The sequence below is a fragment of the Grus americana genome, chromosome 7 (genome assembly GCF_028858705.1).
Source record: "Grus americana isolate bGruAme1 chromosome 7, bGruAme1.mat, whole genome shotgun sequence".
Classification (NCBI taxonomy): Eukaryota; Metazoa; Chordata; class Aves; order Gruiformes; family Gruidae; genus Grus; species Grus americana.
The window spans coordinates 5,181,726-5,199,675 of record NC_072858.1 but is presented as its reverse complement, the minus strand read 5'-3'; the positions used below and the strand labels follow the sequence as shown (position 1 = coordinate 5,199,675).

Sequence of the window (17,950 nt, the reverse complement as noted above, 5' to 3'; positions counted from 1 at the left end):
TTATCAAGCTAAAATTGGGTGAAAGCGGTTGTTTCGGGCACGCTACCACACCGCTCTCCAGAGCCGGCGGCGCCGTGAAAGGTCCGCACCCCGCCCGCCAGGGGGCTCCCGCGGGGCCGGCCCCGCGCATGCGCACAGCAGCGGCCTACCGCTGGCGGCCCCCGGGAGCGGCGGCCGGGCTTCTGGCGGCAATGGCGGCGGCGGCGGCGGAGGAGCGGGGCGGCGCCGGGCGCACCCGGGTAGGACTGTGCGTGCTGTGCGGGTTGCCGGCGGCCGGAAAGTCCACCCTGGCCCGCGCCCTGCGCCGCCGCCTGCCGCACCGCCCGGGCTGGGCCTGCGCCCTCCTCACCTACGACGAGCTCATCCCGCCGGAGGCCTTCGACCCGCGCGAGCCGGGGGCGGAGCCGTCATTGGTCAGTGCGGCTCTCCTCCTGCCCGCTGCGCGCTCTCTGCTCTCATTGGCCAGCCGAGGCGCCTCGCTCAGCAGCGTCACGGCTCGCGCGGCGGCCGTTGCCAGGCAGCGCGGCGCGTCCCTCATGCGGGGCCTCCCGGTGCCGGTGCCCCCGCGGCGGGGCCTGGGGAGGGCGGAGGGCCGAGGGCCGGGCGGCGGTGCGGAAGCCGCGGGGAGCTCGGCGGCGGCGGTGGGGGAGCTGGGGCGGGGCGGCGCGGGTGCGCGGGCCTTCACCCCTGCGCTGCCTTCTTCCCCAGCCGGCCCGCTGGAAGCAGAGCCGGCGCGAGTTGCTGCAGTGCCTGGAGCGCTTCCTGCGGGCGCTGCTCACCGGGGACCCGCTGCCAGCTCCCGCCGCCGCCACCCAGCCGGCCTGGGAGCGCTTCCTGGCCTGCTGCCACGGGCAGGGGCTGCTTTCCTCGGCGGACAGTCAGGCCGGAGCTGGCCGATACCGGACGCACGCAGCCACGTCTAGGCCGCTCTACGTGATCTTGGATGACAATTTTTATTATCAGAGCATGAGATACGAGGTGTACCAGCTGGCTCGCAAATGTAATTACTCTTTGTTCCTATGCATAAGAGCACTTTCAGCTTTGTAGGAAATTCAGTTTTCTTTAACTGCCTGCCTTTTAAGTACTCTTGCAGACCATTTGTTAATTGCTAGATTCCTGCAGTATAGTAAGCATCAACTTTATTACTCTATTATTAGAAAGGTGACTCAAAGCCTTTCTTATGTACATTGATCACAGAAATTACTACTTGAGCAGCCTTGAAGGTAAAATTGTTTGTATTATTTTTAGGTTTGTATTCTTTTCAGGCTCAGAACTAGCATAGAAGTTCCTTTCTCCCACACTTTTCTCAGAAATTTTTACATGAACAGTTTAAAGGTAGAATTCTCTATTTATGTTCTTTTAGATTCCTTGAGCTTCTGCCAGATATTTTTAGAGTGTCCACTTGAATGCTGCTTGCAGAGAAATCATCAAAGAAGTCATCCGTTACCTGACCAGACAATATTGTTAATGGCAAGAAAAATAGAAATGCCAGATCTTAAGAAAAATGCTTGGGAACAGAACAGCCTCATTCTGAAAAGTTTTGATTGTACTTCAGAGGATAAGTATGCTACCCTGTGTTGACAATGGGCTTTTCAATAAGTTCTCTTTTCAGAAACAGGCAGGTTTTACTGTATCTAAACAGTGCGTAAAAAATATTCTGTATGGTGATTTTTTGGAACCCTGTTAATTGCATGCAATACGTGCCAGTTTTTGGGAACTCACAGCCATCATTCTTGGCAGAGTTAACCTCAAGACTAACTGCATTTCTAAACTGTTGTTAAAAATGTAAAATGTAAAAATTGTCTGAAACGTTAAGACTGGAAATAATTTGCTGTAGTTTTAGTTGTCATTGTTTTTCATCTTACTTGCTGTATAAAGATTATTCCACTGCCTGCCTCATAAATTTAACTGAAAGCTTGCATTTTTTTTCCGGTGATGAGGTGTCATTATAAAACAAAAGAAAAATCTTCAGTGAAAATGTTTGATTAATGTGGTTTACCTTTTTGTTTGTTTTCTTAGTGAGCAGATAATCAGTTTGCTGACCACTGCTTTGGAAAACCCAGTGAAGCAAAACGAGGAAAACACTGAGCAAAAGGTAGCACTGCTTGTCTTCACAGTCATGGCTCTTTCAGCTGATGGTGAATGAGTCAGTTACTCCTGATTTGGATTCAGAACACAGTGATGACAGAAACTGAGAAATATTTATGGCATTTCTTGATTGCAAAAGCACACACAGAAAGTTAATCCTGTTTGAAATGGGTACTTCTAGCCTCTTATTAAGTTAAACCACTGAACGACCTTTAAAAATACCACTATATGTTCCAGAGTAGTAGAAAGAACGCCTTTTGGAGATGTCGCATCGCGCTGAGGAAAATAACGTTCAGTTCCTCACATCACGTCTGTCTCTGGCAGGCAGCAAGGCAGACTGACCTGCCTCCGAATTCGAAGGAGCAGATGCGTGCTGCGCCAGTCACTGACTTGCTGCTCACTTGTTACTTGTTTTCAAAGAGTACTTCAAAAGCTGATGACAGCTTAAATCAAATTTAATGCGTTTGCATGTATTCTTCCTTTCTGTTGGTCGCCCTGGATAGGAAGCGGATCGAGCAACCTGTGCAGCTAGTGCTGTCCATCAGGCTGATCAGACATGCAGACGCATCATCTCTCAGACAATGAAGGATGCAAAAGGTATGCACAGCACATTCTAAACTAAGCCGATGAAATTGTTAAGGAATCCCAACCCTGCAGGTGTGACTAAGGCAATCTCCTTCAGAAATCTGGTCAAAGTTATTTGTAGAACATGAGCCAAAGTCTGTAAATTTTGTCTCTAAAACATGAAGTTGAAAGTTCAGCTTTAATTTTCTTTTAGATAAAAACGTGCTCCCAAGTGAGATGAAGAGCCTGGCTGAAGAACTCAACAAGCTCAAAGCCGAATTTTTGGAAGACCTGCGGCAAGGAAATAATTTGAAAAAACAAAATCAATATTTTGACCCTGCTACAAGTATAATTTCTTCATTCCAACATGAGGCAACTAATATAGTTAATAAATATATTTTAAAATAATCACATAGAGAATGTTTTTTAAGAGTCCAGGCATTTAAAATGCAACGCTGTTTCAGTAGCACCACTGAAAACATCCAAGAGATGCATCTTCCTTCTCTGGAGGCTTGTGCCATCTCCACCTCCTGTCCCGTTACTGTGGGACAGAAATACGGTCTACTGCACTGCGCTTGACTTTGAAGATCAAGCCAACAACAAACCATCCTTAGATTTTAAATCTCGCAATCACAGAACACATTAGCCTAGGAGGAACACCTGGAAGTCCTCCAGTTCTATTCCTTGCCTACAACGGGACTGACTCCAAGCTGGATCAGCTTTCCTGGAGCCGCCTTTAGCTGAGGTTCTGGAGAGGACTGTGGGTGGTGACCTGCTCCGCTCTGTCACCGGGGTAGCTGAGTGCTTCCAGAGAATACATGCCTGGGAAGGTATAAGTAGTGAGATGGGAGTTCAGCATTTCGAGCATGAGGTGGGTTGATGATAAACCACAGTGTCTAAAGTAGGGATGTCAGCACCCGAGTTCCGCCCAAATCCTGCTTTAATTTCCCCTAGTGCCTTTTTTTAGGTCAGGCTCTTGGTTACTCTGCTTGACTCAAACAGAAACTTTGCAAAGAACAAGAAACGTGAGATGCGGATAAAGTAAGGGTCTGGAGACTTGCAAGCACATACACACTCATGTAGGAGAAAGTTTGGTGCTGCTTCAGAGTTGCTAACAACATACACAGAAGTTCCGTATGCAGTAACAACCACCTTACCCTGGTAAGACCTCTGATTTCAGACATACAAGCACTTTTGATAATGAAATATGAGTATGAAGAAACAAAGTACTTGGAAAATGACCAAATGTGAAAAATTAACAGTGAAAAGGAGTTAGAGAGTGTCTTGGTTCAGCTCTAAAATCAATTGTTTTCAAATTAAGCAGACTGAAACATAAATACCATGTTCTTTGCTTACCCAAACGGTAAGCTTATCTTCCTTACCATATCTAGACCACAGCTAGTCAGGAGCAGTTCACCACTTCCATGTGTTGAAGCATGCTCAATTAAGAATTAACGAGACTTAATTAGAAAGTTATTTTATTCGTATCTTACAAAAGCAAAGCTTCACGACATGAACTACACTAGATATAGTCGAGTTATTTCAGAATTAACCTTGTCATCTGAAAACATTCACTACACAATAAAATTTATTTTTACAACTCTAACAGGTTTTTTTTGCATACAAAATATGCTCTTTACACTGAAATACATATTATTAACAAAGCAGGTACTTAGAAGCACATACACAAAGACTGCTCAATGAAAAATGCTTCAGCAGGGAATAGATTTCCTGCAGCAGAACATCCATTTGCCATAGATTTTCAAAGAAGCTTAAAATTAATAGAAAACTTGCCAGTGAAGACTTCTAAATTACATTCCCTTCGTCAAAAAGAAATAAAAACCAAACAGGCAAACCCCCAAAACATTCCAGAACAAAACGAATAGCAACAGATCGTTTTGCTAGGAAATGCTCTTGGAACGTGTCTTCCAGCACTGAGTTTTATGTTAAAATGCCAATCAACATTTTATGTCAAAATCCTCTTCATCTAAACGTATCTGTGAAAAAACCAACTATTTTTTCCCTATTAGCTGCTTCACAGTTGGTTTAAGTATTAACTGAGGTAATCTACCAAGATCTTCAGTCTAATACTTGCATGTTCACTGGAATATTCAGTCTCAATAAGTCTGTATTAAGAGTTACTATAAATAGTGCATGTTAAAAATGTCAACAAATCTATAAAACAGCCTGTTACAATAAAAAACCCCACAAAGTTAATGTTTTGCAACTACAGAACTTAACAGAGTCAAGCTATGGAAAAATTTCAGCTCATTCCCAAACTTCCCTGTTAATAAAGTTAAAATGCTGATCACCACCTTATAATATAAGGATTTGGGTTTTTTTAAAAACCAAGTTAGTGCAGTGTAGCACCTAGAGAACTCAACATGAAAAGTCCTACTAACCAAGGACTCAGTCCCACAATTCCTGACAAGTATCCCACATTGACTCTGAGTAAGGCCTGCTTGTGCAAGGGAATCGTCAGGATCGTACTCTAAAACAACTTTCCAGTACTAATTCTGGCCTTTAAATTACAGTAAATAGTATGTACAATATTATGAAAAACAAATATGAAAATAAACCTTCCAAACCTACTCAGCAGACAGAAGGAAACAGGTATAGTCAGGGTACAGTTTGGCACAACTGAACACATGGTATTATGTTGAAAAGAATCCTTGTCCGGAGGGTGAACCTCTGTGGAGGACTAGTTATTCCGCAGGGATCCACCCCACGGACCTGGTGGCAGAATCGAGGGATGAATACTGAAGCCCGCTGCCACCTAAAAAACCCCCTGCAAATGGGAGCTTGCACAAGTAAAGAAGGGAAAATAGTTTTATCATTGTTCAATGGTTCATAGATGTTAAAGCTAATTTTCTTTTCCTTCAATACTTCGAAGCAGAAACAATGGTATTAAGTCAGCAGTATTAAAATACTTCTAAACAACAATTTGCAAGGTTTGGGGTTAGATTTTTTTCATACCGAGTTCTATTATTAAGAACATACGTTTCCCTGCAAAAGAAGATCCTCTCCTCAAGGAGGGCCCCTTTTCACTAAGATCACGCAGGCTTCCTCTTGCTACCAGCTCCCTCTGTGAGAGACCTAACTATACTCCTACCTAAAATTTCGTTCAGGGGCACCACAGTTCAGAAGTCCTTTTTCTAAATCGTCAAGCCATGAGCCAACACAAAAAGACAAGACTGTAATGTTTACAGGCACTGCCAATGAAAGTCCTAACGGATCAGAAACCACATAAACAGAATGAAAGGATGAAATCTCTAACATTTGTGCACGCTGGAGTTAAGGGAGAAAGGCTGGAGCCACAAACCAAGGAGAACTTGGCTGCTGTGATCGGCACCATTCAGGATTGGAAGGTGCTCCTTGGAGCACCACCGTTCCAGAAGTTTCCTTGGCATTGCTGGAGCCTAGGAATAAAAGTTTACATCGTCTATCAAAAGGCAAGGAAAATTACCTCTATAAATTACTAACTGTAATGTTTAATGTAATGTGTTTAACAATGACGTTTGTAGTTCTAGTATCGTATTTTAGCCAAATTTAGATTTTTAGAATGCATCGATATGTGATGAAGAGAGCACTATCGTTTTTACATTATTCTTTGACTGGAAGCATCATGTTACAAAACCTGTACAGGAGCAGTAACTTCCAACTGGATTCCAGCTCAGTCAATTTTTTAGTCCTTAAAATAAAGGACACTCTATGTTTATGCATACAGAGTTGCCGCTTTGCTTATAAAATAAATTTTAAAAGTATAAAGCAACAAAGAGCTATTTTGGCATTATAAAGAGTGCCATTATAAAAAATGGAAATTACATTCTGTTTTACAAATCCACTGAAATGGATTTCAGGCCACCAGGCCTGAAACAAAAAACATTTTTAGGAGTGATAGTGTGTTACCATTCATCTTCACTACATCGGAGATACTTCAACAGCATATTTTTGACCTCTTTACTACAAGACTATGTGCAGCCAAGAATCCAGTTCCTTCAACAGGTTACTTAAGCACAGAAAATTCAACAGCAGGTAACTTAGGTAGACAGAAAGATATTCGGTTCCCAAATTTTGAATTCATTAAAGTAAAAATTACTTCTGAAGCTAAAATTCTCAGAAGGGTGGTTTTTCCTGCGTTGACCTTACACTGAAGTAATTTTAAGTTTTTCCATTGGCTTCAGGAAGCTTTAGCTCCTATAATAGTATAAATTTGAATAAGCCAAACATTTGCTATTCTGATTCCAACCTCTGACTTGCAGAACATTAATAAAATCTTCCTGCTTTTAACAAAACATATTTGCTGCCATATTTTGCTGATAGTAAAAGGAGAATACATAAGGGAAGCTTTAATTTGCCTCAAGTAAGACAAACTAAGGTAAAAGTGCATGTCTAAGTATGGGAAAAGTAACAGTTCTTCACTTTTTGAAACATTACAAATTCCTGTGTAGCACATTAAGAGCTTTTATTAATCTTGCTAGGATGTTTTATTTAGGTTTATATTAAAGTGCCTGTCCACCTAGGTGCTTCTAAAGTAAGATGTACTGTATAAAAAAACAAAAAAAAAACCCATGTGCAATGACTTTATGTACATCTTTAGTTACCACTTGCCACCTACAATTCTTCATCACAATGACTTCAAATGTCATCAGCCAGTATTCCTTTGCCCGTCTCCTACACGAACAGTTCAGAAAACCCAGAAGCCCTTCCCCTGATTTCTAGCACACCAAAAGGACAACAAATCTGGCGGAGGGGACAAGACAAACCAACTTCCAAGTTCACTGAAGTTTACAATAAACTAGATTATTCAACTTTCAAACATACAGGCAACCTATCAGCTGTAGCTTGGCCCGAGATAAAACTGAACAAACGATTTTTAATTTGTAAACCTCTTGTTTGTTTCTATTAGAACTTCTATCAGCAAGACAGAAGTCTAATTGTGCAAATTTTAAATATCTGTACAAATTAGTTTAAGGCAGTTAAAAAATCTCACGGAATATATATTAGTTCTACAAGCTCTTTATTATGACTGTTTAAAAATTACCTCATTTTAAAAAGAACGACATGTAAAATTTTGGTAAGTGTAGTTTAAAATAAGGTGTCATGTTTAATTTTTCCTTTGTGTAACTAGTGAATGACAAGCTTTTAACTCACTCTTTTTTCCTACCACAGTTTCATTCACAATAACCTGTTCTCTTCTAGTTTTGTGGAGTTTTAAAAATAACAGTTAAATTAGTGTTTGAGCCCTAGCATGAAGTTTTAGACTATACTAAGCAAAAGCTTATTATTAACCGTTATCAGATTAGAGCAAGTTTTACATCAAATTGTATTTGTATGTGAAAGTTGCTTCTGTTTGTTTTCCCAGTTTAGAGTAGCTAAATTTTTAAGGGTAAGTATGTCTCCAAAGAAACCATGTGTGTCATTGTATTAACCTTTCATATTTTATGGTTAATATATTTTTGTCTTGCCTAGTAAATAGTCCGATAATTGCATCCTATGTTTCGGGACACGTGCTCTGCTTCTACATTTGTAGAATGTTTATTGGGATTAAGTGCAAGCAACTTAAATTTTGCAACGAAAGCATGTAAATGCATTCCATCTCTTACAGCACTCTCTCAGCTTTTTTGAAAGGCTACATATAAAATAACCACCACATCTTATACAAAATTTCCCTGGCAAGTTTTACGACAACATACAAATAAATTTGCCTCCTTTGTCGAATTGATTCATATGAATATTCCTTATGGGAATGTGCAAGCTTTCCTTCAACAAGTATGAAAAATATACTGTAATATGTTAAAAAACTAAATGAAAGCGTGTTCTCAGTCAATGTTGACTATGTTGGCCTCTTGCAAAATGGCAAGCAAAGTCATACTTATTTTTACACTTACACCCACATATGTTGCACTGAAAAGGATTTTCAAATCCATGACATCCCATGTGAATCGTATAAAGGATATTGTCCGCAAAGTACATGTCACAGTGTTGGCAGTGATGCAGAAGCTGAGGGTCCTGAACTGGAAGGGTGGGAGCTGGAGTGCTTGGTTGACTGTTACTTATGCTGGGAGTACTGGTGTGGGCGCTGCGATCACTGCTGGGACCTGCCACAGGACTATAGTTCCTTTGATTGTGTGTAGGCCGCGGATCTGGGCTGGTTGGAGATGAACTTTGAGGGATATTTGCTGACACAGCTGAAACTACTGCAGGTGCAGCAGGCTGCTGTATCATGAAAGGCTTTTCATCTTGGCAGGAAACGACGTCAGGAGAGGCTGGATTTTGGTTTTCAGGTGGCAAGCTAGATAACTGTCCAGCTAACGTAGAGAGCTGGTTTAAAGGATTATCTACCATCAGGTCCTGTGGATCTCGTGGCAACCCACTACTCTGGGTTGTTTTTGTCATGCTCTCATACGCTTCAGTCTGGATATTTGGGATTTCATGAGTGAAATCATTAAGGTAGTCTGGTTTCTGAACCACCATGGAAGGTGGACTCAAATTAATTAATGCTCTTCTGCTGTACCCCAAATTGCTGGTCTTCTTCTGCAAAACCCCCCACATTTTCTTGCTGCTTAGGGAAGACCTTGTACCCTTGATAGGCACCATTTTATGTTTGCGCCTGCGGTGGTGAGATAAGTTGCTTCTGTCACTGCAGCGAAAGGAACACAATTCACATTTGTATGGTTTTTCACCAGTATGTGATCGCATGTGAGCTTCCAGGTGACGTTCGTAAGCTGATGCAAAGGGACACAAATGGCATCTGTGTGGCTTCTCACCTGGAAAATTAAAATAGATTATACTATAGCATCTCATGGAGTGCTTGAAAAAGGCTTTTCATGGAACAGAAAGTAGCTAACCAGGAGCTCCTAATCAAACAGTTCAGCTTCAGAGTCACTGCTAGTCTTGAGTTCAGCTGGGTATTTGGGGAAGAGTGGAGTAAATTTAGACATTTCTGCCTCACCCAAGTGATAGTAAGCACAAGAAAAAAAATGTGAGCAGAATTAGCCTAACAGATAACCTGACTAGGAATTGCAGCAATGATGCCAAGAACTGCATGCAATGATGTCTGCGTGGTGCTCTTAACTGGATCCATACTCTACCTCACCTATAAAGCACATAAGCAGTTGGCCACAGGAGTGTCTGCACCACCAAAAATATAATCATTCTTAATGATAACTGTGTTTAAACGTTGACGGAGAGTATCCTTTTGATATCTTCCAAACATTCCTACTGTTAAACATCCTGGAGCTATTATCTAAACAACTCACATACACACGCACCTACTCAAGAACAGAATTTTGAAAAAGGATCCTGTGGCTAAAGAGTTATTAAAGAAAACAAAAGCCAGGTAATTCTTGGACTGCTGTGTGCTCTCTCAGACATGGCAGTACCAGATAGTCTTCTTTCTGATAGGTAGAACATTGCTATTCTATTAAATGACAGTTAGAGATATTCACATTAACACTTCTAAAAGTACTTAGAAAACTTTCAAACGTAATTACAGGCCAACACATATGTAACATAATACTTTGGGACTTCTGATTTTCCTTTCAGACTGATCTTTTAGCAGATTTTAGATCCAAGTCTGCAATGTTAGAAAGACTTGAAGGATCTGATGCATGTTCAGGTGCTGAAATGAAACAGCATCTTATCTTGCTATCTAGAATGCCAGGGCAATTTCTAAATCACTGTTGTGCAACTGATTCTCTTGCCACACAGCATGACAGACTCAAAAAAAAATGTGAGTGGGCTCCTCCTCTTCAATCTTTATGCGGTTTTTGAAGCATTTTCTACTATTTTAAATACAGGGCAATACATCTGTTTTGTGGCTTTCAAAATCCATCTAAAACAACTGTAAAAGCCAGAGATGGAATGCAGCGAGGGCCACCGCTACGCTGCAAGCGCTGTACAGGCCCCACAAGATGGCATGTGACTGACACAGAAAGCCCTTCTCATGTTGAGCATCCCACAGTTTGGAATCACAACCTGGGATACTGAATGGAAGATTACTTTTTTTTCCTTCATCACTGGCTCTTCAAGAGGAAAGAAAGCAATTTTTGTGATACCTCTAGGTACCTTATTTGCACCAACTGAAACCATGATTTCTCCATAAGCATGTATACGCACTCTCTATATACACACACACGTGTAAAGATCTGGAGATTTGGTACAAACAACAATGTCAAAAGACTGACAAACTCCCTGCATTCACAAAGAACTTGATGATCTGAATGGTCTTATTTCATTCTAAACCGGTTACACAGAGAGAACAATTTGCATCCCATGTTGCATGCCCTTAATACAACACAGCTGGTGAACTACTAATTATACTCCTGTCAGACTCAGCATGAAGTTGATTCTGCAGTAAGTCGCCCTTAATAATGATTGCATGATCATGCCTGGGTCATAATTACTTTGGCAGATACCTTGCTGCACTTGCGTGTTATCCAGGATGCATTATCTGTTTACTGACATTGCTCTGAGGCTACTAGTCAGCTATCACTTCCCTATTTTAATGCTGATTCAGTCACTCTGAGCCTTCCTAGTCCATGCAATCCATCTCTTGGCCCTTTGCTGCACTTCCCCACCACGCTTCTGAGCAAAACGACACTCAGGTCTTGGATCTCCTTGCCCTTAAGTGTAAAAAACAAGAAAACCAAACAAAAAAAAACCCTTCCTTGTTCTGGAGTTCTCTGCCTCTGTAGAAAGAAACAAAGCAGGGCTTTCTGAAGAGCCATTAAGGTGTTGCCATCAGGGCACCATGCAGCGCTGTATTAAAATTAAGGACATGAAATATATTGTAAAAAGGCAAAGGGGGAACTATACAGAAAACAAAAAGGCCACTGGCAGCCTGAGATTCTTCTCTACATTATAAAACTGAACAGATTGGTATAGGGATATGAACTGTTATCATTATACTGGCATTTCATGAGGCATCAGACAGGTTTGAACCAGTAATTTGGCTGTAAAGAGTTCACTGTGTGAATGTGTGTTGAAATTGCTGAAGCTCTTTGACTGACAGTAGGCTGATACCCCCCGTGTATCCCCCCTCTCACCGTGAGCTAGCTTTTGGAAACAGAAGTAATTCAGACTGCATGATTTTCAGTAGAGTGATGTGTGCCTTTGGTCTGGCTACCTTCTCCTAGCACCTTTGTGAAAGTTTCTTTGATCAATGAGTCATGCAGATACCCTCTAATAACAGGAATACTTGCAGCAGCACTGAGACAACAGTCATCCCGCACGTAAAGCTCCGTTCTTCTGGTATAATGCTAAGGATATCATATACTACGACCATGAGAAACAATTCAAAATGTTAGTCAAGGCACAAACCCAAAGTATTATGCTTTGCCCTAAAAACCGAATTTGTGTAGCTTATGGAATGTTTGCTTATGAATAATGACCATTGGGTCAGACATTTTTGAGGACATTTCTGAGCATCTCAATTTTTGGTTGGAATCTTTCTTGCTTTTGCATATATTATGCTGCAACCATGCTGAAACGGTAGCAATCTGCAGCAGGAATTGTTCTGCTACCTTTAGCCACTTATCAACCTCTACTTCTTAAAGTAGCAGCAGGATAAGAAGTATTCTGAGAAAACCAATGAACTGTTAACCTAGGATCTGAGTGCATAAAAAAGGTAGGCAACTTCCTAGAGCAAGAGAAGGAACGCTGACCCTATAGCAATACCCACATTTTGATACTTACAGAAGATTTGATTTTTTGCTCTCTACTATGGCTAAAATTTATGACATTTGATATTAAGTAACAACACACTATTTCAGTCATTCTGAGAAACCCCATGCACACCAAAGACATCAAAAACATCTCAAGAATCAGCAAACACACAATACCAACATGTAGTAGCAATTTATGTCTCCCGTCACAGCTCTAGCAGTCCATCTGCTCATGTTGACAACTGGCCAGTAGTAACTGTGGGCTTGGGGATGCAAGTTTTTAGATGGCAATAGCTATATGCTACTGAAAAGACATGAAATTTTAAAGTTGATGTTACTTCTGCATCTGTAAGTACAATTTAAAAATGAACTGTGTAAGTCATCGGTACAGTTTTTCCCACTATATGACCTTCATTTCACAAGCTCAGAAATAGCACTGCACAGAATAAATCTGTTAAAAGAAAAATATCTCTCGTCCACATACCATGAGACAAATGGTAGGTGAAGCCGTAACTGCTTTATGAAAAACTAGACCAAAAAAAATGCTCCAAAACACACTGTTGCTTTGCAGATCTGAAGCAAGCCATGGCATTAACGCTGTGTCAAATGCAGGTACACAAGCCATAGTATTTTTTCCACTGTTGGAACTACACGAAATTTCCACAGGGAATTTGAAAACAGCAACAGCTACACACAGAGGTAGCTCACGGTAGCACAAGAGAATTTACAAGATCTTCAGAGTCTGAACCTCAGAACTCTTTGATTTCTAGTTGGTTGCCATTTTCTATCCCATTACGCTTTATTGAAACAAGCCAACACTGCAGGGCACGTGCAAGGAACACTGACCTCCTCAAAATATTTCCTGGGAGTTACTGCGTAGAAGCAATGGTTCACAGCAAAGTGAGAATCTGACTAACAATAACCGTACCTCAAGAGAGCTACAATCACATCCAGGTTACAACATGTTTGCTTCAAAGTGAGTCCCAGAATGACACCTACCCAAGACCACTGAAAAAGTTTTGTGACAGTCCATACCAGACTGGAAACCTATCAAAAATTCCATTCTTTGCAGAATACAATTTTTTTTCTTATTACTCTAGTTAATAGCCATAAAGTCTTCTGTATCGGTGTAATACACTCAGCAGGCACCAAAGTCAAGATTTCACACAGACCTTTCATTTGTTTTCTCTCATTTGCCAAGAAGTTGGAGCTGACTTTATGAACAGTTTAGAAAATTCTCACCTTTATTGAGAGCTTTGCTTTTCAGCTTTATAAAACCAACAGGGGCAAATGCGCTTAAACAAGCCACAGTAAGTTATTTTTTTCTTTTCCTTACTGGTATCAATCACTTATTTGATGATATGCCCTCACATTTGAATACTCTACCAATAAGAAAACTTTCTTCTTATTACTATGTTTTGTACTTCCACATCTAGAATGTTGTGCAAAACAGGAATATTTTCATAGCAAGACATCAAAGAAAAGCCACTATAAATCTCCGTGTGGCAGCACGTACATTTTTCACTTTTCTGATTAGCAGGGAAAAACTCCTTGCTTCAGTTTACACTGATGCTTTCATGCTAAACTTTATTCCCATTTATAGTTACTTCAAATTCAGTAGTCTGCAATAATAAATGGAAGTTGGAAGCTGCATGATTTAAATAGGTATATGGCACACCTTTATAAATAGTCTATTAAAAACTCCCAAAAACCAGTTCTAATTGTTGAGTAATTCTAAGAAGTATCACACTGCTTGAAGATGCCAACTCCTCACATGCAAATCATAACATTGAGTTAATATCCCCACAATGCTTCACAGCAAAGTACTGCAGAATATTTCATACCTGTATGAATTCTGATATGTTCTATGAGCCGTGCTGTTCCTTTGCTGGCATAGTTGCAGTATCGACACTTTAACTTTCCATCAAATGTCCTTTCAAATCCATCCACTAACATTCCTGAGTTTTCATCCAGTGAAACTTCAACAGAAGGATGATCCAGACCATTCTGATCACCTTCTGTCCCAGCTGTGTATAATGTAACAGAGATTTACGTCAAGAATCAGTGAGATACGACCTATTGTGCTGTAAGAATATGCCATATATCGTTTACTTCTCTGTGCCCTTGGTCTTCAAATATACAGAACTATACGAACAAACCCTGATTAAAACCAAAGTACATAAACATCTTTTGTGATGTGAAAACGACTATCAGAAATGCTTCCATACAATTGTAGTAGTCTGCATAATTATCTGGAACATAAACAGTACAGTCATTCTCAAAAAAAAAAAAAAAAAAAAATTTGTTAGTGCCAAAATTAGCTTACCTCCCTGAAGAGTCTCTGCTTCTTTGTCTCCACTAACCGATCCAGAAATCATATTTACATGGTGAGTCTGCTGTGTAAGATATTCCTGAAAATCTTTTACAAAGTCCAAAGGTTCTGGCTTCTTTTCACCCATATTCACTCTTTACGTTTACAACCTCTTGTGCCTAGAAGGAAAAATATTTTCAAATCACAAGTGTCATTGAATTTGAATGCATTCATAAAAACAAGTTTGGTTTTTGTTTTTTGTTGTTTGTTTTTTTTAAGTGAAGGATTACTTTTATCATACAGCATAACTCAATCCACAAATTGACAACATTAAGAATATTATTTTTAGAATTTTTAACTCATTAAAATCACAAAACATATTGCTGGGGAAACTGTTTTCAGCAACAGTAACATAAGGACAATATCAAATTGGATAAAATGACATAATAATAAAAATCAACTTGCTTTTTTTTTTTTTTAAATGGATCATACCTGAATTTTAGTTCCCTGCTAAGTAGCAAACATGCTCCAAAATGTACTCCCAACAGATCAGACAGAAGGTGCAGAGCACAGCTTCTCAACTTTCCCTGAATGGAAAAAAATGTAAGTCCATTATTCTTCTCAACCCACTTGAGTTTTAAGAAAGAAACTTGAAAAAACATCTATGTTTTGAAAGACAGGTTCTAACACTCTACTGCTATAAGTTTTATTAAAACAATTACACTTCCAGCAAAATCTTTTCAAAGACTGCATCTACTTCTTTATGTATCTCACTGAAAGCTACTTCTAACCTCACTGATCATTTGAGTAGTTTCTCTGGTGAACATGTGACTCCAAAAAAATCCCAGAGTTGTCAGTTATGGCAAATGAAATGTTGGGAAACCAACTGAATGTGTCACTGATTAGCAAAGATGGAAAGAAGCCGTATAGAAAGCAGCATTTCATAGTTCTCCCAAAATTTTAGTTTCCTATCCTGCATAAAAGTCTTGATCCACTTCATTATTTTGCATTGAAATAATAAAAATATTCACTAGAAGTCATTGGTCATGCTCTTTTCTGGGACTGTAAATGGCAAACCTCTAGAGTCTCAATTTGCAATAAATTTGTGAAAACAGAACTTCGGATTCAGTTGGAAAGAGGACAATGAGTCACTCACGTTATTATTCCTGGAGATTATAATCAGAAATCATTTATAATGCTACATTTCTAATAAGAATATATTTTTGTTTTCCAATAGCTACTAAACAAAACATTAGGTGACCTACAAAAACTCAAGTCCTGAGTTCAAGACCACATTTAAACACATTCTCCTATATTTTCAAAGTTAGTTACATGCATTAGTTCATTTTTGGCATCCAGACAAGTATGTTCTTTCGCATCATACCTAATTGTGCTCACCTATCATTATAATCACCACTAAGTTAGTTTTGAATGTGTCTTTAGGTAACAGTTTTCCCTACCCTCTTTCGGATGTCACCAGCCTCGTATAGGCTTAAGTTAATTTGTGTTCCATTTGTTGGTGTCTCCTGCAATAAAACAAAGATATGAGGATATGAATTAAAGATATGGAAGATAAGTATAGGACAATACAGAGTACTGACCAGGGCAACTTTCACCAAATTCTAATAATAAGAAATAACAATTCAGAATTAAACCATTCTAAATGTTGAATGGTTCAACATGAAACAACACTAAAGGTCCATATTTTCACAGAAGAATCTGTGAATCCCTTCGTGTAAGGCACAAAAACTTATTTCATCTATTACTTTTATAATGACATTTAATTTTTAAAGAAAATTACACAAAATTTTAAAAATCTGATTGGGAAAAAGATATTATTTTGGGGAACAACTATATAAAGCTTCCTTTCTTTACCTCATTGATTCGATTTGAGAAGATTCATCTTGCTTTTTATTGTGTCAAGGTAGGTAAATTGCCAAAATGTATCAACCGCTTCAACCCTCTGCATTTGTATGCACAAAAGAACTTTTTGTAATCTTATGTGGTATTTTTTTAGCTATACAACCAGCAGTTCCCTTTTTCAGGGAAGAAGGATACAGATCAGATGCTTGCTATGTCACTACCGCAAACTAGTAAATACAATTCTAATTATTAGAAACCTGAGCAGACCAGCTCATGTTTCACGTGCTGAATAGGCTGATCACACCAGATGTTCCTCAAGTTCTACTTACACAGAGTATTTACTGCAAAGATCACTATGTTTTCTGCAAGATCACTACATCTTCTCCAGCTTTACACACTGATGGGTAGAATACTGGTTACTCATTTTCTACGCTGTTGGATTTAATGTTATTTACGGTGCTGATGTGTACCAAGTTTATTGCCGAAGAATTGCCACTGGATGTGCTGGGATGAAAGGCATTATAAATATTTTGCCTAATGAATTCTGCTAAAGAAAATAATTCAGACACAGTAAAACCAGTCACTTAACACACGCAGTAAGAACTCACACTGCAGGAATTATAAGGGAATAAAATACTATGACTGCAAGCACAGGCACGCATCCTGTTCTGTTTTAAGGAATTAAGGGGGGAAAAGGGAGGGGGATCTCTCTGCCCCAGTCTCATCTTTTCCAGGGCAAATAACTTAAAATTAACATAGCAAAGGAGGAAGATCCCGAACTCTCTCCCAGCCCTGCCCGAGGAGTTCTGCCGTGGGAAGGGGAGGAGGACTCGCAGCGCTGGCGGCTGCCGGGCCGAGCCCCACGACCTGTCATCAGCCACGGGAAACTGCCGGTTGCTCCACCACCCCCTCTCCACGCCAGACGGTGTACGAACACCCCCCCCCGCGCGATTCCACCGCCTTCACGCGTGGGCGGGAAGCGACACGGCCACAGGAGACCTTCGCGTAAACCTGTGTGTCTGTCCCCGGCTTCAAAACAAGGGAGAAGCCGAGGGGCTGAGCCGCCTGACCCGACCCCCCGCTCCCGGCCTGTCAGCGCGGCTCCGCCCGCCTCTCCCCGCCGCTGCCCACCCGCTCCGTGCGGGGAGCCGAGAGCAGCCTTCCCCGGCGAGGCGCCCCCGCCGCCCGGCCCCCTCACGTCAAAGGGAGGCCCCAGCGGGGACCCCGCGGCCGCTGAGCAAGCGTGTCACGGCGGCTACCGCAGCCCCGGGGGATCGCGGGCCGCGCTGCCGCCCTACCCCCTCACGGCGGGGGTCGGCGGGGAGGGGGCGCTACTCACCGCCGCCGCCCCGCGCCGCGGCCGCCGCCCGCCACCGCCGCCGCCGCCATGTTTGTTGTGCCTCTCGCGGCCCTGCTCGGCCCACCGCAGCCTCGCGAGACCGCGCCGGGGGCGTGG

The 17,950-nt window shown here is 41.2% G+C and overlaps 2 protein-coding genes across 4 annotated transcripts; one reads left to right on the top strand and one right to left on the bottom strand.

Moving 5' to 3' along the window:
* Window positions 1–92: 92 nt before the first annotated feature.
* PSTK (phosphoseryl-tRNA kinase) lies at window positions 93–3,060 on the top strand. Its single transcript, XM_054831157.1, has 6 exons — window positions 93–413; window positions 709–1,000; window positions 1,364–1,562; window positions 2,020–2,095; window positions 2,592–2,685; window positions 2,867–3,060. The coding sequence occupies exons 1-6, from the start codon at window positions 129–131 to the stop codon at window positions 3,058–3,060; spliced, it is 1,140 nt and encodes a 379-aa protein (XP_054687132.1). The 5' UTR covers window positions 93–128.
* A 1,055-nt stretch (window positions 3,061–4,115) lies between these two features.
* Window positions 4,116–17,930, bottom strand: IKZF5 (IKAROS family zinc finger 5). 3 transcript variants are annotated; one of them, XM_054831156.1, is made up of 7 exons: window positions 16,690–17,814; window positions 16,507–16,538; window positions 16,092–16,157; window positions 15,124–15,218; window positions 14,647–14,810; window positions 14,165–14,347; window positions 4,116–9,422 (listed from the first exon to the last, which is right to left on the bottom strand). In XM_054831156.1, exons 5-7 carry the CDS (start codon window positions 14,777–14,779, stop codon window positions 8,479–8,481), a joined length of 1,260 nt encoding a protein of 419 aa, XP_054687131.1. In that variant the 5' UTR covers window positions 14,780–14,810; window positions 15,124–15,218; window positions 16,092–16,157; window positions 16,507–16,538; window positions 16,690–17,814; the 3' UTR covers window positions 4,116–8,478. The 3 variants fall into 3 exon arrangements, with proteins under 3 accessions (XP_054687131.1, XP_054687128.1, XP_054687130.1); XM_054831153.1 differs by lacking the exons at window positions 16,507–16,538; window positions 16,690–17,814 and adding an exon at window positions 17,834–17,930; XM_054831155.1 differs by having other exon boundaries at window positions 16,507–17,814.
* Between the last annotated feature and the right edge of the window lie 20 nt (window positions 17,931–17,950).

Coding starts and splice junctions, on each gene's coding strand:
- IKZF5 (XM_054831153.1), bottom strand. CDS start 14,779: ATGGGTGAAAAGAAGCCAGAACCTTTGGACTTTGTAAAAGATTTTCAG. Junction 14,348..14,646: donor AGCAGAGACTCTTCAGGGAG/GTAAGCTAATTT, acceptor CATTATACACAG/CTGGGACAGAAGGTGATCAG. Junction 9,423..14,164: donor ACATATCAGAATTCATACAG/GTATGAAATATT, acceptor TTAATTTTCCAG/GTGAGAAGCCACACAGATGC.
- PSTK (XM_054831157.1), top strand. CDS start 129: ATGCGCACAGCAGCGGCCTACCGCTGGCGGCCCCCGGGAGCGGCGGCC. Junction 414..708: donor CGGGGGCGGAGCCGTCATTG/GTCAGTGCGGCT, acceptor CTTCTTCCCCAG/CCGGCCCGCTGGAAGCAGAG. Junction 1,001..1,363: donor GTACCAGCTGGCTCGCAAAT/GTAATTACTCTT, acceptor ATGTTCTTTTAG/ATTCCTTGAGCTTCTGCCAG.